Genomic DNA, 23,573 nt, shown 5'->3' on the forward strand with positions numbered 1-23,573 from the left:
TGAAGGGGTTGGCAACCCCATAGGAAGAGCAGGGTATGTCAGGATGGGGAGGTGGGAGGGAGTAGGTGGGGGGAGCACCCTCATAGAAGCAAGGAGAGATAGCAGGTTTCTGGAGGGGAAACCAGAAAAGGGGATAACATTTGAAATGTAAATAAAAATATCTGATAAAAGAAAAAAAACACATAAGGAAATTTTTATTTTTTAAAAACCATGTCCCCATGATAGTTCATCTTTTTAGTCTAGATGAATTACTTGTAAAATGAGGACACCATTGGAATGTAAACAGTACCCGATCTTGTAGAGGAACTAAAAGAATAAAAGATAGTCGTCCTATTGCTACTGATGTGCCTTTTGTACAATTTTAATTGAATAAAACGGGGTGAGGTACACATTCTCAGCATGACTCTTGCTACAGTATTCAAACTGAATATGTAAAATAATAAATTATGTTCTTAGTTCTTCTATAGTTTATTCACTCACCCATCTAGTATTCATCGAACTCGTTCTGGTTGTTTTCCATTTTGGGGGACAACACCTCTCTGTGGAGCCCTGGCTAGCTTTCAATTTATGACCCTGCTTCCTCAGTCTCCTGAGTTCTGTGGTTACAGTGTACGCCAGACTGTTTCTTTAATTCTTGAAAAGGTTGCCTAAAACTACTTGGAAGTTACTGAGTTCCTTTGTAAAACCTCTGGAGACAGTACCTGGTATAGAGCAGGTTATTGGTCCTGGTTCATGAAGCAGAATTACATGGCTCTGGCCTGGCAAAGAAACTCCTACCACCATGAGAAGTTTAACGACTCTATTCACCTGCATCGTTGCCTTAATTGCTTAGAAATTATTGAAAAGGACGTTTCGGCGATCCGCGGTCTATTCCATGAATGCCATGATACTACAAACCTTGTCCTATGTTGAAAATGACAGTTTGGAGAGTGGCTTTTGAAAGTGTTTAAATCAAAACGCAGAGGTTTCTCCAGTTTCTTTCTGCACTGCATATCCTTTCCAACGACTCGGCCAGCGCCACTCTTCAGATGACTAATTCAGTAATTCTCATGCGTATCCTCCCCTACAGAAACCACCAATCACCAACCAGGACTGCCACACCCCATGGACATCTAGAATCTACCATATGTGCCCCACTTGGAAGGCTGTCCCATGCATGAAAACTTTCTGATTTTTTCAAAACAAGTTACCTCTGAATGGTTTGAACTTGTTCTCCAGGTCAAATTCTTGTCTTCCTAGCCGGGATAGGTCAATTCGAAGGTCGGGGCATATGGTATATTCCTCAATTGTTTTGCTGATCTGGTAGATTTTGTCTGAGACGACATCTGGTGCAGGACCTAAAATTTGACACCCATAATGTGTTTATTTTGAAGACTCCAGAATTCCTATCAGAGAAACATCACTGGCCCCCTGCACTAGCGAGGAGGGGCTCGTTTGTTCTCTACACAATGAACAGAGTCACAGTTCAATTAGACCATGTATCTCCCGCATTGTAGTCATTCACTCTGAAGGATATTTGATCAGCCCCCTCCCCCCCGCTGTTCTGTGTAGATGAACAACCCACATGTTTGTTTTAATTCACTTCTAAGCAATGATACACACACTCTAAAAATAGTTTCGCACCTGCTGGGGAGACCCGGTTATGTAATCAGCTTTGTTCAGGATATGAGACAAACAGGATATATACTTGACAGAAGTAGGAGATCCAGATTTAAACCACAGCTCCCCAAGCACCTCAAAAAAATTTATTTCTACTCTGCACTGTCTCATTGTCTCATTGATATGTGACGTTCTCCAAATAAGTTCATTGTTTTTCCCAGTCTGAATTCACCATCATGACTTAATTTTTAAAAATGATAGGGAGCTAAAACAACCGATATATTGGTGACAGCGATGGAGTTAAATGAGTTTAAATGAGCCGAGCATGAAGTCAGTAGTTATAGTTTTCTCCTCTTTTTAAACACTTGTATCTTCACACAAGCCTTAGTCAGTTTTTGCTTGGTCTTGAAAAATGTTAAGAATTAGGTATGTAGATAGATAGATAGATAGATAGATAGATAGATAGATAGATAGATAGATAGATGATAGATAGATACATGATAGATAGATGATAGATAGATAGATGATAGATGATAGATAGATAGATAGATGATAGATAGATAGATAGATAGATAGATAGATAGATAGATGATAGATAGATAGATAGATAGATAGATAGATAGATAGATAGATAGATAGATAAATTGCATGGTGTAGCTGGTCTTAGAGACTTTGTAGATTCATCTTCTTCCCGCCCTTTATCCCCTAGTTTTACCCCCTATCACTAGATAAGAGAAAAATAAGGAGAGAGAGAGAGAGAGAGAGAGAGAGAGAGAGAGAGAGAGGCTTCTTCTTTGAGCACAACTACTAGCAAACCACAGTCAACCCTCCCTGATTGGCCAACCACCACCAGCCCTGCCTCTCAGGACCCTAGCATTTACATGCCCTCCGCAAAGTACCCAGAATTCCAAATGTCACACAGTCACGGAAACTATCTGCAGCTCTGCTAAAGCCCAAGGCAAATCATAGTCAGCTGCTGTGAAGCAGCCCCCTACCCCACACCTGGGATTAAAACAGAAACATTCTTATGATATTTCTGTGGCTTTTTTAAGAAATCAAAATTCCATAATTCTCACAGAATGGCCTACACTGTAAAAGACAGCTAGGTAGTTTTGTGTGTGAGTTATAGTTGCTGACTATATTGTAACTTTCTACTGAACAGAAATTGCTTCTAGATTTACCTCATTTCCCACCCCACAAAGCTATACCGTCCAATATGATGACCACCCACCATACTTAGCTACTGAGTACCAAAAATGTTGCTATTCAAACTAAAATTGTAAATTGCTACAATTGTAAAATGCATATCAAAATTGTAAGTTAGTTATAGGTTATAATAATGTTTTGTATTTTTATATTGAAATATTTTGATACAGTATGTTTAATAAATTATATTACACAGATGTTTTTCTTAACATTTTATTACAAATATAAGAAAATGTAACAATATATACCATTCATAATGCATTCCTATTGAAGGAAGCTGCCTTCCTAGAATAGGAGACAATAAAGAGGATAAAAGAGAATGACAAGGCAGCACCCCAGCACGACCGGCAGGAGAGCTTCACAGGTTACACCAACAGTTGTTTCACGTGGGACAAAAAATCTTCAAGTACACAAAAGAGCCTGGCAGATGGACCAGTCTGTAAGGTGCTTGGCCACACAACCATGAGGACCTGAGCTTGGATCCTCAGCAAAATCATAACCAAAAAGCCAGGCATAGCAATTCACATTTGTAACCCTAGCTCAAGGGGATCAGGGCAGGGAAAAAGGCGGAGGAGTGAGCTCACTAGCCAGCCAAGCTAGCCAATCAGTGGATTCCTGATTTAGTGAGGGAGACCTGTCTCAAAGAACAAGGTGGGCAGTGGCAGAGAAAGGACAATGATGTCAACTTCTGGCCTTCATGTATGCACATAATTGCACATATGTATATGCACACACATACAAACACACTCACACACTCATACATACTCACACACACATACACACACACATTCACATACTCACACACTCACATACACACACATTCACATACACATACTCACACACACATACACACACACACTCACACACATACACATACACACATTCACACACACACACTCACATACACACACACATACTCACACATAATTGAAAAGAATAAAAATTAAATAATTTAAGAGTATTTTAAAATTGTAAGGGGTGTGTGTGTGTGTGTGTGTGTGTGTGTGTGTGTGTGTGTGTAGGTTTGTACACATGAATACAGGTGTCCACAGAGGCCAGAGGGTTTGAGTCCACTGAAGGCAGAGTTCCAGACAACTGTGAGTCATATAACATGGTGCTGGGAATCAAACTTGGGTCCTGTGGAAAGGCAGGGAATGCATGCTCTTAACTATTGGACCATCTCTCTAGGCCCCCCTTTAATATTCTTTATCCTTCACAAAAGTTTTTTAAAAGTGAGTCTTGTTCTGTGTTTGAATTTTTAAGTTGCCAGACTAAAGAAGGTTTTACTAACACACACACACACACACACACACACACACACACACACACAAGCACGCACATGCACATGTTCCAGGTGCCATACTGTATTATTTGGCTGCATGTATCATTTTTATGAAGTCTGAAGTCTAATGCCAAAGCACACTGGATTCTGAAGCTAAAGCAAGTTCTAGCCAGTTACATGATGATCTGTGACATCACTTGGCCACCCGTGCTGATTTCCTCAGACTCAGGGGCACATCTGAGCCAAGTACAATGACATATAAGTAAGAAGATGACATACTGAAACCATCATTCCACAGGCTAGCTAAGAACATTTTAGTGTTTTAAAAGCTCCTTAACATGCTCCATCCCTGTGACTTCCACTTACTGTCACCACTGTCACTATTCCCTTAAATCCTTCTGAAACTGTCACACTGGAGCTCCTGCAATGCACAAAAGCATAACCCACCTGCCTGACTCTGGACCCATCCCGTGTTCTTACATGGGTGCTTTCTATAACCTAATCCCAGAACATCAGTCTAATCCTAGCTGTATTGGGTTTTGGTCTTAGACAGGACTATGTAGTCCTCCTGTGAGCCTACATGTATGAAAACTTACATATAATATATCGGGTATGTTATATGGAGCTTAACACTCAAAAACACAAGTAGGGTAGTCTCTCTCTCTCTCTCTCTCTCTCTCTCTCTCTCTCTCTCTCTCTCTCTCTCAACTGAAGTCAGAGAGCCTGGTGAATCTTTGTTTTTATGATCTACTTTTCATTTTGTGTATAGATGTGTCACCTTGATGCACCACGTGTCTTTAATGACCACAGCATCCAGAAGAGGGCATCATGTTCCCCTGGAACTAGAGTTACAGACATTGTCAGCTGCCATGTGGCTGCTGCAGTATTTCACATAAGAGAGTGTCCTCCAGGTCCATCCATGTTGTGGCAAATGAAAGTACATCCCTTTCTAAGGCTGATGATACCCCATCATGTGTCTATTACATTCTTCATCTACTCAACTATGAACAGATACTCTGGTTGTTTCAATATCTTACCTACTGTTGATAACGCTACAAAGAGAAGGGGAGTGCAGATTTCCTTGCACTGCAGAGATCCAACATTTAGAGTCAGAAGAGAAATGGCTTGCTCCATACTGTCCTCTTAATGGTTATACCAGTCTGTGTTCTTGCCAACTATTCTAGGCCTCTCCTTCTCCCTGTCCTCTCCAACATTTATCTCTTACTATTTTTATAGTAAATAGAAGGCAGTAATTGTCCATATGATTCTTGAATTTGTTATCTTCTTATCTAGCATGTGTTCTACCTAAAGAATGCTCCACATGTCGTGGGGAAGAACATACCCTGCTGTCATGAGACAGCAAATTCTATTCATGACTGGGAGGTCTATTAGGCACAAGGTATAGTTCAAATCCCATATTTTATAGAAAACTTTCTGCTTGTTGACCTAACCACTGTTGAAAATGGGATATTGAAGTATCCTACTATTGTTATCCCGCTACCCATTTCTTCCTTTGTATCCATTGAGATTTCCTTAAGTATTGAGGAGTCTCAGCACTGAGCATGTATACACTCATAATTCTTTTTTTTTTTTTTTTTTTTTGTTTTTTTTTTTTTTTTTTATTAATTTTTTTTTTTTTATTAACTTGAGTATTTCTTATATACATTTCGAGTGTTATTCCCTTTCCCGGTTTCCGGGCAAACATCCCCCTCCCCCCTCCCCTTCCTTATGGGTGTTCCCCTCCCAACCCTCCCCCCATTGCCGCCCTCCCCCCATAGACTAGTTCACTGGGGGTTCAGTCTTAGCAGGACCCAGAGCTTCCCCTTCCACTGGTGCTCTTACTAGGATATTCATTGCTACCTATGGGGTCAGAGTCCAGGGTCAGTCCATGTATAGTCTTTAGGTAGTGGCTTAGTCCCTGGAAGCTCTGGTTGCTTGGCATTGTTGTACTTTTGGGGTCTCGAGTCCCTTCAAGCTCTTCCAGTTCTTTCTCTGATTCCTTCAATAGGGGACCTATTCTCAGTTCAGTGGTTTGCTGCTGGCATTCGCCTCTATATTTGCTGTATTCTGGCTGTGTCTCTCAGGAGCGATCTACATCCGGCTCCTGTCGGTCTGCACTTCTTTGCTTCATCCATCTTGTCTAATTGGGTGGCTGTATATGTATGGGCCACATGTGGGGCAGGCTCTGAATGGGTGTTCCTTCAGTCTCTGTTTTAATCTTTGCCTCTCCCTTCCCTGCCAAGGGTATTCTTTTTCCTCATTTAAAGAAGGAGTGAAGCATTCACATTTTGATCATCCGTCTTGAGTTTCGTTTGTTCTAGGGATCTAGGGTAATTCAAGCATTTGGGCTAATAGCCACTAATCAATGAGTGCATACCATGTATGTCTTTCTGTGATTGGGTTAGCTCACTCAGGATGATATTTTCCAGTTCCAACCATTTGCCTACGAATTTCATAAACTCGTTGTTTTTGATAGCTGAGTAATATTCCATTGTGTAGATGTACCACATTTTCTGTATCCATTCCTCTGTTGAAGGGCATCTGGGTTCTTTCCATTTTCTGGCTATTATAAATAAGGCTGCGATGAACATAGTGGAGCACGTGTCTCTTTTATATGTTGAGGCATCTTTTGGGTATATGCCCAAGAGAGGTATAGCTGGATCCTCAGGCAGTTCAATGTCCAATTTTCTGAGGAACCTCCAGACTGATTTCCAGAATGGTTTTACCAGTCTGCAATCCCACCAACAATGGAGGAGTGTTCCTCTTTCTCCACATCCTCGCCAGCATCTGCTGTCACCTGAGTTTTTGATCTTAGCCAATCGCACTGGTGTGAGGTGAAATCTCAGGGTTGTTTTGATTTGCATTTCCCTTATGACTAAAGATGTTGAACATTTCTTTAGGTGTTTCTCCGCCATTCGGCATTCCTCAGCTGTGAATTCTTTGTTTAGCTCTGAACCCCATTTTTTAATAGGGTGATTTGTTTCCCTGCGGTCTAACTTCTTGAGTTCTTTGTATATTTTGGATATAAGGCCTCTATCTGTTGTAGGATTGGTAAAGATCTTTTCCCAATCTGTTGGTTGCCGTTTTGTCCTAACCACAGTGTCCTTTGCCTTACAGAAGCTTTGCAGTTTTATGAGATCCCATTTGTCGATTCTTGATCTTAGAGCGTAAGCCATTGGTGTTTTGTTCAGGAAATTTTTTCCAGTGCCCATGTGTTCCAGATGCTTCCCTAGTTTTTCTTCTATTAGTTTGAGTGTGTCTGGTTTGATGTGGAGGTCCTTGATCCACTTGGACTTAAGCTTTGTACAGGGTGATAAGCATGGATCGATCTGCATTCTTCTACATGTTGACCTCCAGTTGAACCAGCACCATTTGCTGAAAATGCTATCTTTTTTCCATTTGATGGTTTTGGCTCCTTTGTCAAAAATCAAGTGACCATAGGTGTGTGGGTTCATTTCTGGGTCTTCAATTCTATTCCATTGGTCTATCTGTCTGTCTCTGTACCAATACCATGCAGTTTTTATCACTATTGCTCTGTAATACTGCTTGAGTTCAGGGATAGTGATTCCCCCTGAAGTCCTTTTATTGTTGAGGATAGCTTTAGCTATCCTGGGTTTTTTGTTATTCCAGATGAATTTGCAAATTGTTCTGTCTAACTCTTTGAAGAATTGGATTGGTATTTTGATGGGGATTGCATTGAATCTGTAGATTGCTTTTGGTAAAATGGCCATTTTTACTATATTAATCCTGCCAATCCATGAGCATGGGAGATCTTTCCATCTTCTGAGGTCTTCTTCAATTTCTTTCCTCAGTGTCTTGAAGTTCTTATTGTACAGATCTTTTACTTGCTTGGTTAAAGTCACACCGAGGTACTTTATATTATTTGGGTCTATTATGAAGGGTGTCGTTTCCCTAATTTCTTTCTCGGCTTGTTTCTCTTTTGTATAGAGGAAGGCAACTGATTTATTTGAGTTAATTTTATACCCAGCCACTTTGCTGAAGTTGTTTATCAGCTTTAGTAGTTCTCTGGTGGAACTTTTGGGATCACTTAAATATACTATCATGTCATCTGCAAATAGTGATATTTTGACCTCTTCTTTTCCGATCTGTATCCCTTTGATCTCCTTTTGTTGTCTGATTGCTCTGGCTAGAACTTCAAGAACTATATTGAATAAGTAGGGAGAGAGTGGGCAGCCTTGTCTAGTCCCTGATTTTAGTGGGATTGCTTCAAGTTTCTCTCCATTTAGTTTAATGTTAGCAACTGGTTTGCTGTATATGGCTTTTACTATGTTTAGGTATGGGCCTTGAATTCCTATTCTTTCTAGGACTTTTATCATGAAGGGGTGTTGAATTTTGTCAAATGCTTTCTCAGCATCTAATGAAATGATCATGTGGTTCTGTTCTTTCAGTTTGTTTATATAATGGATCACGTTGATGGTTTTCCGTATATTAAACCATCCCTGCATGCCTGGGATGAAGCCTACTTGATCATGATGGATGATTGTTTTGATGTGCTCTTGAATTCGGTTTGCCAGAATTTTATTGAGTATTTTTGCGTCGATATTCATAAGGGAAATTGGTCTGAAGTTCTCTTTCTTTGTTGTGTCTTTGTGTGGTTTAGGTATAAGAGTAATTGTGGCTTCGTAGAAGGAATTCGGTAGGGCTCCATCTGTTTCAATTTTGTGGAATAGTTTGGATAATATTGGTATGAGGTCTTCTATGAAGGTTTGATAGAATTCTGCACTAAACCCGTCTGGACCTGGGCTCTTTTTGGTTGGGAGACCTTTAATGACTGCTTCTATTTCCTTAGGAGTTATGGGGTTGTTTAACTGGTTTATCTGTTCCTGATTTAACTTCGATACCTGGTATCTGTCTAGGAAATTGTCCATTTCCTGAAGATTTTCAAATTTTGTTGAATATAGGTTTTTATAGTAAGATCTGATGATTTTTTGAATTTCCTCCGAATCTGTAGTTATGTCTCCCTTTTCATTTCTGATTTTGTTAATTTGGACACACTCTCTGTGTCCTCTCGTTAGTCTGGCTAAGGGTTTATCTATCTTGTTGATTTTCTCAAAGAACCAACTTTTGGTTCTGTTGATTCTTTCTATGGTCCTTTTTGTTTCTACTTGGTTGATTTCAGCTCTGAGTTTGATTATTTCCTGCCTTCTACTCCTCCTGGGTGTATTTGCTTCTTTTTGTTCTAGAGCTTTTAGGTGTGCTGTCAAGCTGCTGACATATGCTCTTTCCTGTTTCTTTCTGCAGGCACTCAGCGCTATGAGTTTTCCTCTTAGCACAGCTTTCATTGTGTCCCATAAGTTTGAGTATGTTGTATCTTCATTTTCATTAAATTCTAAAAAGTTTTTAATTTCTTTCTTTATTTCTTCCTTGACCAGGTTATCATTGAGTAGAGCATTGTTCAATTTCCACGTATATGTGGGCATTCTTCCCTTATTATTATTGAAGACCAGTTTTAGGCCGTGGTGGTCCGATAGCACGCATGGGATTATTTCTATCTTTCTGTACCTGTTGAGGCCCGTTTTTTGACCAATTATATGGTCAATTTTGGAGAAAGTACCATGAGGAGCTGAGAAGAAGGTATATCCTTTTGCTTTAGGATAGAATGTTCTATAAATATCCGTTAAGTCCATTTGGCTCATGACTTCTCTTAGTCTGTCTACATCACTGTTTAATTTCTGTTTCCATGATCTGTCCATTGATGAGAGTGGGGTGTTGAAATCTCCCACTATTATTGTGTGAGGTGCAATGTGTGTTTTGAGCTTTAGTAAGGTTTCTTTTACGTATGTAGGTGCCCTTGTATTTGGGGCATAGATATTTAGGATTGAGAGTTCATCTTGGTTGATTTTTCCTTTGATGAATATGAAGTGTCCTTCCTTATCTTTTTTGATGACTTTTAGTTGGAAATTGATTTTATTTGATATTAGAATGGCTACTCCAGCTTGCTTCTTCTGACCATTTGCTTGGAAAGTTGTTTTCCAGCCTTTCACTCTGAGGTAGTGTCTGTCTTTGTCTCTGAGGTGTGTTTCCTGTAGGCAGCAGAATGCAGGGTCCTCGTTGCGTATCCAGTTTGTTAATCTATGTCTTTTTATTGGGGAGTTGAGGCCATTGATATTGAGAGATATTAAGGAATAGTGATTATTGCTTCCCGTTATATTCATATTTGGATGTGAGGTTATGTTTGTGTGCTTTCATTCTCTTTGTTTTGTTGCCAAGACGATTAGTTTCTTGCTTCTTCTAGGGTATAGCTTGCCTCCTTATGTTGGGCTTTACCATTTATTATCCTTTGTAGTGCTGGATTTGTAGAAAGATATTGTGTAAATTTGGTTTTGTCATGGAATATCTTGGTTTCTCCATCAATGTTAATTGAGAGTTTTGCTGGATACAGTAACCTGGGCTGGCATTTGTGTTCTCTTAGTGTCTGTATGACATCAGTCCAGGATCTTCTGGCCTTCATAGTTTCTGGCGAGAAGTCTGGTGTGATTCTGATAGGTCTCCCTTTATATGTTACTTGACCTTTTTCCCTTACTGCTTTTAATATTCTTTCTTTATTTTGTGCGTTTGGTGTTTTGACAATTATGTGACGGGAGGTGTTTCTTTTCTGGTCCAATCTATTTGGAGTTCTGTAGGCTTCTTGTATGTCTATGGGTATCTCTTTTTTTAGGTTAGGGAAGTTTTCTTCTATGATTTTGTTGAAGATATTTACTGGTCCTTTGAGCTGGGAGTCTTCACTCTCTTCTATACCTATTATCCTTAGGTTTGATCTTCTCATTGAGTCCTGGATTTCCTGTATGTTTTGGACCAGTAGCTTTTTCCGCTTTACATTATCTTTGACAGTTGAGTCAATGATTTCTATGGAATCTTCTGCTCCTGAGATTCTCTCTTCCATCTCTTGTATTCTGTTGGTGAAGCTTGTATCTACAGCTCCTTGTCTCTTCTTTTGGTTTTCTATATCCAGGGTTGTTTCCATGTGTTCTTTCTTGATTGCTTCTATTTCCATTTTTAATTCCTTCAACTGTTTGATTGTGTTTTCCTGGAATTCTTTCAGGGATTTTTGCGATTCCTCTCTGTAGGCTTTTACTTGTTTATTAATGTTTTCCTGTGCTTCCCTAAGTGTGTTCATGTCTTTCTTGAAGTCCTCCAGCATCATGATCAAATATGATTTTGAAACTAGATCTTGCTTTTCTGGTGTGTTTGGATATTCCATGTTTGTTTTGGTGGGAGAATTGGGCTCCGATGATGGCATGTAGTCTTGGTTTCTGTTGCTTGGGTTCCTGCGCTTGCCTCTCGCCATCAGATTATCTCTAGTGTTACTTTGTTCTGCTGTTTCTGACAGTGGCTAGACTGTCCTATAAGCCTGTGTGTCAGGAGTGCTGTAGACCTGTTTTCCTTTCTTTCAGTCAGTTATGGGGACAGAGTGTTCTGCTTTCGGGCGTGTAGTTTTTCCTCTCTACAGGTCTTCAGCTGTTCCTGTGGGCCTGTGTCTTGAGGTCACCAGGCAGCTTTCTTGCAGCAGAAAATTTGGTCTTACCTGTGGTCCCGAGGCTCAGGTTTGCTCGTGGGGTGCTGCCCAGGGGCTCTCTGCAGCGGCAGCAACCAGGAAGACCTGTGCCGCCCCTTCCGGGAGCTTCAGTGCACCAGGGTTCCAGATGGTCTTTGGCTTTTTCCTCTGGCGTCCGAGATGTGTGTGCAGGGAGCAGTCTCTTCTGGTTTCCAAGGCTTGTCCGCCTCTCTGAAGGTTTAGCTCTCCCTCCCACGGGATTTGGGTGCAGAGAACTGTTTATCTGGTCTGTTTCCTTCAGGGTCCTGCGGGGTCCTGCCGCTCCTGGGCCCTCCCCCACGGGAGCCCAGAGGCCTTATACAGTTTCCTCTTGCGCCAGGGATGTGGGCAGGGGTGAGCAGTGTTGGTGGTCTCTTCCGCTCTGCAGCCTCAGGAGTGCCCACCTGACCAGGCGGTTGGGTTTCTCTCTCACCGGGTCTGGGAGCAGAGAGCTGCTGCGGGCCGGGATCCGCGGGTACACTCATAATTCTTATGGGTTCTTAGTGAACTGTTCCCTTTGTCATTGCGCGGTGGCCTTATTTTTACCTTGTAATTATTATTTAGCTTGAGTTATATTTTACCTAAGTGTTACCAGCCCTGATTTCCTTTGGTGTCTATCTTCCAGAACTATCCTTTTCTGCCCCTTCCCTTTTGGCTCACATATGCTCTTAGAGCTTCAAAGAGTCAACAACAGGCAGCAAGGGGATGGCTCTTTTTTGTAGCCATCCAGCCACTCTGCGTATTTTAACTGAAGAGGTTAATCCATGTACGTTCTGGGGTATTGCTCATAGTACTCACCCCACACACTCAGATGGCTGGTCTCTGGGTGTTTCCTCGGCTCTCTGTTGCTTACTTCCACTCTGTGTGTCTCCTTTTATGGTTTGGTGATTTTTCTATACTATTAAGTGTTGATTATGTCCTCAACACTCGTAGATGTGCTCTAGGTTTTCCTTGTGGTGTGTGTGTGTGTGTGTGTGTGTGTGTGTGTGTGAGTGTGAGTATGTGTACGTGTGTGTGAGTGTTCATGAATGTGTCTGGGTCTGTGTGTGTTCTGGTGTGTGTATCTGTGGGTATATTAACATTCAATATGAATGTTACAAATACTTTATTTTTAAATAATGTACAAAGTGGCCATGGGGAGGAACAATAACAAATTATTCTTCCAGTACACTGTTGTGCTGTTTTCCCTGGTGCCAGGAATAATTCACAGTAATAACTGTTTTTTTTATTAAAATTTAGCTTATGCTCTCATAAAGCAAACATGCCCAATATTCTAGATTTAAAAAGATTGAAGAGTCTTAGGGAACCAATGCACCGTTCTGGTGGGCATCTTTTATTTTTCAAATGAAACAGCTGTGAATAACACTTTGACAATCGCCACAAGGGAAAGTGACTGGAGATTGGGTGTCAGGTGGTTTAGGAGGGTTGGTGTTATTTTTGTTAGATACGTGTGATGGTTAATCTTCATTGTCATCTGGACTGGATTTGGAATCACTTAGGAGACACAACTCTTAAGGGTGTTTCTACAAAGGTTAACTGAAGAGGACAGGTCCACCCCAAGTGCAGGGCACCATTCCACAGACTGAGATCTCACACTGAATAAAGGTGAAATACAAATTGCTCCCCTCCCTTTTCACTCCCCACAACCCCCCTCAGCAGCCTCACATTCCTTCCTGGGGGCCTTCCCTGCTACAGTGAACTGTGTCCTCAGACTGTGAGCTAAAATGAAACCTTCTTTCCTGAAGTTGCTTCATGTCAGGAGTTTGTCACAAGAAAAGTAAACAGCACAGCCTGTTACTATAGTTTTGGGGGAATGGGTCTTTGAAAAAATGAAGACAAAAATATTTAGGTATGGAGTGTCTTCATGTTCAATTTTGCCTTAAAATATCGCAGGGGGTGGACATGATTACCAATATGAGAAAAGTACAGGATGGATAGCTGGAGTCCATTTATGACACACTGTACACTTCTATAAATTTAAGAACAAATTAAAGGTATATATATATATATATATATATATACCTTTATATATATACACTAAAGGTATATATATATATACATATATATATATATATATATATATATATATTCCCACTGAGATCGAGACCTAGACTAAAAATCATTTGTCTCTCTGAGCAGCCTGTGACCTTCCACAGTAACCCAGCCTCCTGGAGTTCCAATTTGTTTCTTTGAAGAAGGAAAGGGGTGTTTTAAATGGCCCTTGGGGTATTTTCTAACTTTAAAATTCAGAGTCCTCGTATATCAGATAACTGTCAACTACCCAGTCCTTGACTTGGCTGAAGCATACAGGTGATCAAGAGACTAGCCCTGTGCATATGAGAGGCTATATGTTACTTCCTTGGAATCATATCACCTTGGGCATCTCATTGAATTTTTCTGAGCTGACTCCTCTCCACTTTGCCTGCCTACCATCAGAGAGTATGATAATATATGAGAAACGGTATCAGTTAAGGCATATTTGGAACCACATACCTCCATTAGCAACATTAAACTTCACTCCAAACTCTCCCCCTGGTCCTCCAGGACAGTGGCTGGCTGTTAGGATGATCCCACCAGCTGCTTTGATCTTCCTGATAATGCAGGAGACTGCAGGTGTCGACAAGATGCCATTCTGCCCAATAATCAGCCGACCAATCTAAAAACGTACAGCAAAAAGTCAGTTCATGGAATTGAAGGCATTTTGACAGGAAAGTAGCCCAGGACCTGTCAAGAGGTAATCAATCTCCTAGCCAAAGGAGTTGAACAGACTCTGTGTTAGGAAAGCTGAATAAAAGGAGCATTGTCTGCCCCACCCAAAGTCTCCAAGTCTATTCGGGGTAGTCGTATATAGTCTTCCACTGCCAACTAATAATTACTTAAGGATCGTTGGCTTCTGGTGGTTTGAAATATCTACGTTTGATGACCAACAGGTTTGCTCACATAAGTTCTTAACTTTAGGTCTGACTAAGAAACTATAATGATGAAGGTATTAGAAATGGCAAAGAAAAGGGAGAGGATTGCTTCCTACTTCTCTTGCTTCTTCTGTGTGATACTTTACTCTTGATTGCCACATTGATGCCATTTAGAATCACCATGGAAACAAGTCTCCAGGCACATCAGTAAGGGATTGTCTAGATTAAGTTCAATGAGGGAGACCTGCCTTAAATGCCTTGGTCTTAGACTAGATAAAAAGAAAAGAAGCCACAGAGCAGAAGCACATGTAACTCTCTGCTCCCTGACTGAGCGTTCAACGCTGCCAGTTACATCCTGCTCTTGTTGCCATGCCTTTGAGTTTCTACTCCAATGTAAGAGACAGAAACTAGGACAGCCCTCTGAAATGTAGTATGCACAGTCCCTATGTTGCATTGTTTTCTGTTTTTCTGATAAATTTTCTTTCTCACACATCATCACCTAATACTTTCCATATTATTTCTTTAACCACTATGCATAATCCCCAAGAATTATTTACTCTAAATAACTCAGAACAAACCTGTGAGACAGTGAGTACATAGTAAATATCTGTGGATTGGTTAGCATTAAAACTAACGAACAGAGGAAGATGGGGGATTGCACACATGGTGATGTGATGGTTACCTTTGTCAACTTGACACAATTAGAACCACCTACAAAGCCTCAATAGGGTATTGTTTACATTGAATTGACTGGGGGCATGCCTGTAGGGGATGGTCTTAACTGATACGGGAAGGCTTAGCCCACTCTAGGTAGCACCATTCCCTAGGCAAGCTCCATAACTGTGTAAGAGTGGAGAAACCAAGATGAGCAGAAGCACAAAAAGCATGTATGGATTCATTTTTCTCTGTCCTTGACTGTGAGTAGGATGTGACTGAAGTTTCTGGCTTGACTTCCTCGCAGTGACGGAGTGTAGCCTGGAATGGAAAGTTGCTTTTGTCAGGGAATCTTATGACAATAGAAATGAAACTAGGACACATGGATGTCCAGACTGTCCCAGGTGGGGGCGGGGAGGGAGACTTGGATATCAGCTGCTATGCTACTAAAGGGGTGAAAGAAAAAAATAACACTACTCTAAGTAGAGAAGAATTAAAACATTGGAAAGCAGAACAGATGAATAAGTCCAGAGTGCAGTGAAGAGGGCTCAGCCACATCTGAGTGTCCTCTCCTCAAGGTGCTAGTGAGGGCTGCAGCAGGGTTGGGATCATAGTTTATGACAAAGAGAGATTTCCATAAAACTCACACTGTATTTTCTGTATCAGAACATTTCAGAGCTCTGAGGCAGGGAGATCAAAGCTACACCCAAGGTAGCTGCACTGGCAGAGGATGGGAGAGCAGTGGCAAGAAGTTCATTTATGAAGGTAATGGAAAGGGGTGCATATAATAAAAATATATATTATATGTGTGTGAGAGAGAATGTCATAAATTAAATACATAGTACATATAATTAATATACCTAATCAATTTAAAATAAATAAATTAATTTAAAAGACCTCACCCACTGAGGTAAGAGCTAAGCAGTTCTACAGGTAAATGTCCCTCCCTCCCTGTATGCTCAATCTGGGAACTCGAGGAAGCATAAGACACTTGAAGGAGTCTTACACATTAAAGTGACAGACAATCCTATTCATGAGGCCCCGGGAAAGAACAAACCATAGTAGAACAGGAAGTGAAGGAGGACTTGGAAATACTAAATGCTGCAAAATCAACAAAAGTTTGAGAATCTATCCACAGTTTTCAACAATAACTCAGAATTAGGAATAGTCTTAATTCTCCAATCAAAAGGCACAGAGTAGCAAACTCAGTTAAAAATAGGGGGAGGGGGAAGCTGGACATGGTGGAACAATGCCTTTATTCTCAGGAGTTGGGAGGTAGAGAGAAGAAGATCTCTGTGAGTTTGAGGCCAGGCTGTTCTTCATAAAGACAGGAGCCTAGTGAGACCCTACCTCAAAGGAAGAAACAAACAAAAAAACAAAATCCAGTATATTTGGTTGTTATAAGCAACACACAAACTTGCTAGCAAAGGCAGACACAGCCTTAGAGTGAACAGATGGTGAACACACATCCCAAAGCAAATGGAACCAGAAAGCATACAGGTATGGCCATACTAATATTGACAAAACAGGCTCAAAGCCAAAATCAATTGGAAGAGATCAAAAATGGTTCTCTGTCTAATGATGAACGGGACGATCAACCAAGCAAAAGTTACAGTTACAAAAAAGATACACGTGAAGCATTGGCCTACCCAATTTCATTACACAAAGACAAATAGTTGATGTAATGGCACAACCAACCTCAACACAGTGATAGAGGATAGCTCTAATGTGCCACTCTCACCAAGAGTCACACGCTCACCCACACCCCCTGGAAAAAAAAAAAAACAAAGAAGTATCAGAGTTAAGGAACAGAGGTCAGATAGACTAAATAAACTTCTGTGGAATATTCCACCCAAATACCCCAAAATACACATTCTACTCAGCTTTCCATGAAAACGTGTCCAAAGAAGACTGCATTTTAGGATACAAAGCAAGTCTTAACAAATATTAGAAATCCGAAGTAAATTCATCCATCTGATCACAATGAAATACACTAGATCTCAACAGCAAAAGGTCATGGGATGTACAAACTCAGAGATCAAGCAACACAGTACTGAATGATCATCAAGGAAATTGTGAGGAGAATTTAAAAATTTCTCAAACCAAAAGAATGCAATATACCAAAACATATGGTATATGATAAAAGACCTTTTAAGAAGAAAGTTTGCAACTATAAATGTGCAGTTTTAAAAAAAATAAGAAGTTAAACAACAGGAAAATTACTTAACGATGAACTCCAAAGTCCTAGAAAAACAAGACAAGACAAAATCAGTAGATAGAGAGAAATTATAAAAATAAGTAGAAATTAAATGATTAACAGAATATACAAAGAGTCAATGAAACAAAGAATTGGTTCTCCGATGAGATAAATAGGATTGCCAAGCTCCTAGCTAAACTAACTCAGAGAGAGAGAGAGAGAGAGAGAGAGAGAGAGAGAGAGAGAGAGAGAGAGCGAGCCACAAAGGCAGAAACAGAGAAAAAGCCCAATTTATTAATATTATTGATGATAAGGGAGACATTACAGCAAATACCAATAAAGCCCAAATCATTCGAGAATGTTTATAACATAGTCTAGTAAATCGGAATATCTTTAAAAAACTGATAAATTTCCAGATATATATGATACACCAAAATTAAAACAAGAGGATATAAACGACACAGCTAGATCTATAACGTGTGTGTGTGTGTGTGTGTGTGAGAGAGAGAGAGAGAGAGAGAGAGAGAGAGAGAGAAGATTGAAGCAGTAAAAAAAAAAAACAGTCAACTCTAAAAGGCCAGAGCTAGCCCCTGTTGAATTCTACCAGACCTTTAAAAAAAGAATTAACACAAGTATTCCAAATTTAGTTCAAAAAATAAAAAGGGAAGAATACAGTCCCCCATTTTCAAAGGCATAATCCCTCTAATACAAAACCAGTTAAGGATACCCCCCAAAAAGTGGAAAATTATAGCCAATATTCTTGATGAATACACATACAAAGATTCTCAATTAAAAAAAACTTCAAAACTGAATTCAACTAAACATTACTCACCACCACATTAGAGTCATTCCAGAAACCTAGAAGGTTTTGACACAGGTAGATCAATAAACGTGGTGCATTTCATCAACAGAATCAAGGATGAAAATCACATGATCATCATGACAGATGCAGAAAAAGCCTCGGAGTCCAACATCCTTTTCATGATGAAGCCCTGAAGAAACTCAGAATAGAAGGACCACACCAATATAGGAAAGAACATAAATGACCTTTACTCCACATTATTCTAAATGGGCAGGGGCTAAAATCATTCTTTGCAAAGTCAGAATGGAGCCAAAGATGTGCACTTTCTCTACCCTTATTCAATATGGTCCTTGAAGTCTTAGCCAGTGCAATAAGACAAGAGAAGAGAATGGATACAGTTGGGAAAGGAAGCAAATCATCCTGATCTGTACTTGCAGATGATATAATTCTGCACATGACAGATTCTGAAGATGCCACAGAAAAACTCTCAGCCCTGGTAGATGCTTTCAGCAAAAGCTGCAGGGCACAAACCAATACAAATCAACAGTTTTTTTCTGTCCCACAAACATGCATGCTGAGAAAGAAATCGGGAATGCAGCCCAATCCTTGAGAGCGTCAAAGAAATGAGTAAAAGAGTTAGGAATAAATCTAACTAAGGAAAAGAAAGATGGCTGCACTGAAAAGTTTACAACTCTGAAGAAAGAACTTGAGGAAGACACTAGCAGTACTTGGGGTGTAGATTAATTAATTAATTAATTAATCAAAGCAGTAAAACTAACTAATTATTTTTTACTAATTAACTACAATTAATTAAGAATTTTTTACTTATTTTACTTTAATAAGTAAAATTAATTAATTGATTAATCAATTAAATAAAAGGAAGATATAGTGAATTGGCATCAGTGAGAGAGGGACTGAGGCTCTATTACTAAAAGCTATTTAATGCACCGCCCTCCCCAAAGTCCCAGTGACATTCTTCACACAGAAATAGAAAACCAACCCTAAAATTCATGTGGAAATAGATGGACCACAAATAGCCTGAGGAAGAAGAACAGTGCTGGAGGGATCATCACCCCCGACTTTGTGTGCCACTGCAGCACCACAGTAAGAAAAACAGCACAGCACTGATACAAACAGCCATGGGCTCGACAGAACAGACGGAAGACCCAGACATACACCTCCTCCTCACAGTTACAGCTGCTTGCATTTGACAACATTTCAAAAGCATACATTATAGAAAGGACAGTTTCCTCAATAAACAGCACTAGGGAAACTGGCTGTCCATGTGGATATCTATGTGCAGAAACAAGAAACTAGAGCCCTACCTCTCACCCTGTACAGAAATCACTTCGAAACAGACGGAAGCCTTACTGTGAGACCTGAGACTCCAGGACTCTAGGAAAGCGTAGAACAATCACGTCAAGAGTAAGGCAAGGCAAGGAAAGGAGTCCAACAGCTCAGGACCAATCTCAAGAACTGGCAGATGGGTTGTATGAAATGTGAAACTCTTCACAACAAAGAAAACAGTCAAACAACAGAACAGGACGAAGTCTTTGCTAACTATATATCTGACAATGGATTAGTGTCTAGATGTAGGAATGACTATAAAATTTGAGGGAGACACTAAAAGATAAAATGAACTGGCAACATTAATGGAGTAGCAGTAGCTCTGTTACTAAAAGCTATCCAACCCAATCCCCCCACCCCGAAGTTACTAGCAAGCATGAAAAGCTGGACAGCATCCTTAGCCATCAAGGCAATTCAAATGAAAACTACACTGAGTCTCCAATCAGGCCATACCTACCATAAGGCAAACTAGTACAAGGAAAGTCACCAGACTAGCATAAATACCAAATGCCAGCCAGGGTCAGGGAGAAAGAAGCCAGCAGACCATGTTGGTGGGAATGTAAACTGGTATAACCTCTACAGAAAAAATTAACTGAACAGCCGTACCACTCCTCAGAGCATGCCCATGGGGTTGGGATTCCACAGAGACATTTGCAGTTCTGTGTTCACTGAAGTATGATTCACAACTGACAAAGTATGGGGTCATCCTGGGGGTCAGCATAAAGAAGAATGAAGGTATGGTCTTTGCTGAAAAATAGATGAGACTGGATGTAATTCCACCGGGCAAAATAAGCCAAAGTCAGTAAGATAGCATTACACTCTATTCTCCTGTGTGGATTCTAGATCTCAAAAAGAAGCATAAGACCATGTGTGTGCTTGGTGAGTGAGTGTGTGTGTGTGTGTGTGTGTGTGTGTGTGTGTGTGTATTAGTGAGTATGAGAATATGTTTGACTGAGTATAGGTGAGCGTGTGTGTGTGTGTGTGTGTGTGTATTAGTGAGTATGAGAATATGTTTGACTGAGTATGGGTGAGCGTGTGTGTGTGTGTGTGTGTGTGTGTGTGTATTAGTGAGTATGAGAATATGTTTGACTGAGTATGGGTGAGCGTGTGTGTGTGTGTGTGTGTGTGTGTGTGTGTGTGTGTGTGTGTGTGAATGACATGAACACAGAAGGAGACCGGCAGGGTGAGGGAGGGAGAGATGTGGGGGGACCCCGTATCAAAGTATACAACATACTTGAAAGAAACTGTCTTTGTGGAACCAACACTATGTCCAACGACTAAAAGCCAATGCAAGTGGGAGGTGTGAAGAGTGCAGAGGCTAAAAACCAGGAGAAGGCTGTCAGAGGCTAATAGTTTCCTGGTAGAGGTTGTAGAAATTAAGTTGTTCAGTTTGTCACTATAAAGTGCTAGTGACTTGTATTCATAATTGTTTGTCTGCCGCATCATCTACACTGACTCTGCTTTAAATGATCTCTCTTTTATAAAGTTTATTTATTATGTATACACAATATGCCTGTAGGCCAGAGAGGGCACCAGATTTCATTACAGATGGTTGTGAGCCACCATGTGGTTACTGGGAATTGAATTGAGGACCTCTGGAAAGCAGTCAGTGCTCTTAACTGCTGAGCCATCTCTCCAGCCCCTACACTGTTTTCTTGAAGAAAAAACATGTTTAGCTGGTAGACAGAAGGCTGAGGTAGAGCTCAGTGGCCGAGCATTTGCCTCGTGTGCTTCATGAAGTCATGGATTCCATCCCTGGCACAATAAATGAACTAGCTAACGAATAAGTTAGTAACATCGGAAATGGTGTATACATGTAGACACATCTTATAGTAAGTTTACTTAAAATGAAAGTTTTAAAATGATCTTGTCCACTAACAAAGAGCCAGTTAGACAGAGTATAGTGGGAATAAAACTTATGGAATATTACTTAGCCATTAAAAAGTAATTAGATCTTAATTGCCCAGTTGTGGCAAACACAGTTTGCTAACCAGCAGCCCACAAAAATTCAGTAGATGGCCACAGGAGAGTGAGGAGCAGTAGAAGTGGGGGAGAAGTAGGCTTCTGTCTTATTTAGGTTTCTGTTTCTGGAATAAACCCATGACCAAAATCAACTTAAGGAGGAAAGGGCTTGTTTCAGCTTACAACTCCTAGGAGCATTCCTTTCCTGAAGGAAGTCAGAGGGGTATTCAAGACAGGAAGCTGGAGTCAGGAGCTGTAGAAGAGGCCTTGGAGAAATGCTGCTACTGCTTCTTCCTCACTGCCCCACTACCTTTACTACACACCCAGGCTCACCTACTAAGGAATGACACTGCCCTTAGTAGGCTAGCCTTCCCTACATCCATTATCAATCAGGAAAATGCTCCACAGATGCCCCCCACCGGCCAACGCGATGGAAGCAATTCTTCTCTTGACATTCCTTCTTCTAGGCAAGCCTACTTTGTGTCAAGTTGACGGAACAACACAATGAACAAGGTATGATGGCCCAGTCTATGAGAGCCCAAGCAGCCTCTTTCCCTACCCACTCCTGGCATTGTCCAAGAGCTCATGAGGAGAGTGACCACTGCAGTAAAGAGGTTATTCATTAACTCAGAAGCATGATCGGTTCAGCTAGGCTGATCTGCCCTCCTTCCCTGCTGAGTGTCCAATCTGCTGATGGCAGAGATCAACCCCAAGTTCCAATGTGGCAGCGTTCCCTCGGGAGGGTGAACCAGGTAGCAGGTTGATTCATTTGGGCCAGTTCCATCATGGAAGGTCATCTCTTTGTAGTAACATGAACATACAGAGGGAAAGACACACACACACACATACAGACAGAGAGAGAGAGAGAGAGAGAGAGAGAGAGAGAGAGAGAGAGAGAGAAGACAGAAGCCAAGGTGGCTATGCTTGAGCAATGTGGCTACAAGCCCAGGAAGCCAAAGAGTGCCAGCCACCACCAGAAGCTAGAAGAGCCATGGAACAGATCCTTCCAGAGAGTCTCCAGGGAGCACGGCCCTGCCAGTGTCTTCATTTCAACTTCTGGGCTCCAGATCCGTGAGAAAGTAAGTTGCTGTTGTTTTAAGCTAAGTGGGTCATTCGTTATGGTAGACTTAACAAATTAATACAAAAGCTGCAAACGAATATAAAATCAGTACCCTTTTCTACAGCTGCCGCAACGAACTGTCAACAGCATAGTGGCTACAACAAGAGCTTTTGGCTTCTTGAGGTTCTGAAGACCTGAAGCACAAAACCAAGGTGCCCCCAAAGACACACATCCTCAAGTGGCCCCTGGAGAGGGGCCTCCAGCCCTTCTCTGGTTTCTGGTCTCTACCCATGACTCTGGTCTCTGTCTTCCCATCATCTTCTCCTCTGCTTGTCTATGTTGATTCCTCTTCTGTTAAACTTCCCTTTCCCAAGACAAAGTCTTGGACAAGTCAAGGCTTTCAACATCTAGCAATCGTTAAGATAAATGCACATTTGAGACATATGGATTAAAGGAAAGGAGTCTTGTACCATGTCTTAATTCTATCTCTACTGCTGTGATAAAACATCCGTGAACAAAAGCAACTTGGGAAGGAAATGATTTCTGTCAGATTATAATTTATAGTTCATCACTGAAAAAAATCAGGGCAGGGACTTAAGGCAGGAACCTGGATGCCTGAGCTGAAGCAAAAGCCATGGAGAAATAAACATTGGTTACTGTCTTTCTTCTTGTGACTTGCCCAATTTTCTTTTTTAATTAATTAATTAATTAATTAATTAATTAATTAATTGTATATATGTAGGTACACTGTAGCTGTTTTTAGACACACCAGGAGAGGGCATCAGTTCCCATTACAGATGATTGTGAGCCACCATGTAGTTGCTGGGAATTGAACTCAGGACCTCTAGAAGAGCAATCAGTGCTCTTAAACACTGAGCCACCCCTCCACCTCCCCAGAGTTGGTACCACCCAAGTGGGCTGGGCCATCTCAGACATGCCCACAGGTAAATATGATGATCTTATCCATTGCAGTCTCACTTCTCAGACACTTCTAGCT

General features: G+C 40.9%; 1 protein-coding gene across 2 annotated transcripts in view; it reads right to left on the reverse strand.

Moving 5' to 3' along the window:
• Pgm5 (phosphoglucomutase 5) overlaps window positions 1–23,573 on the reverse strand; it is a 187,761-nt gene that overhangs the window by 145,140 nt on the left and 19,048 nt on the right. For both annotated transcript variants that reach the window (NM_001191953.3, XM_063273533.1), the window contains exons 2-3: window positions 14,136–14,298; window positions 1,191–1,337 (exon numbers count right to left, since the gene is read on the reverse strand). In NM_001191953.3, the coding sequence (NP_001178882.1) occupies window positions 1,191–1,337; window positions 14,136–14,298 (310 nt within the window). The remainder of the gene's footprint in view (window positions 1–1,190; window positions 1,338–14,135; window positions 14,299–23,573) is intronic.

This window comes from Rattus norvegicus, chromosome 1 (genome assembly GCF_036323735.1).
Source record: "Rattus norvegicus strain BN/NHsdMcwi chromosome 1, GRCr8, whole genome shotgun sequence".
In the NCBI taxonomy this organism is placed as follows: Eukaryota; Metazoa; Chordata; class Mammalia; order Rodentia; family Muridae; genus Rattus; species Rattus norvegicus.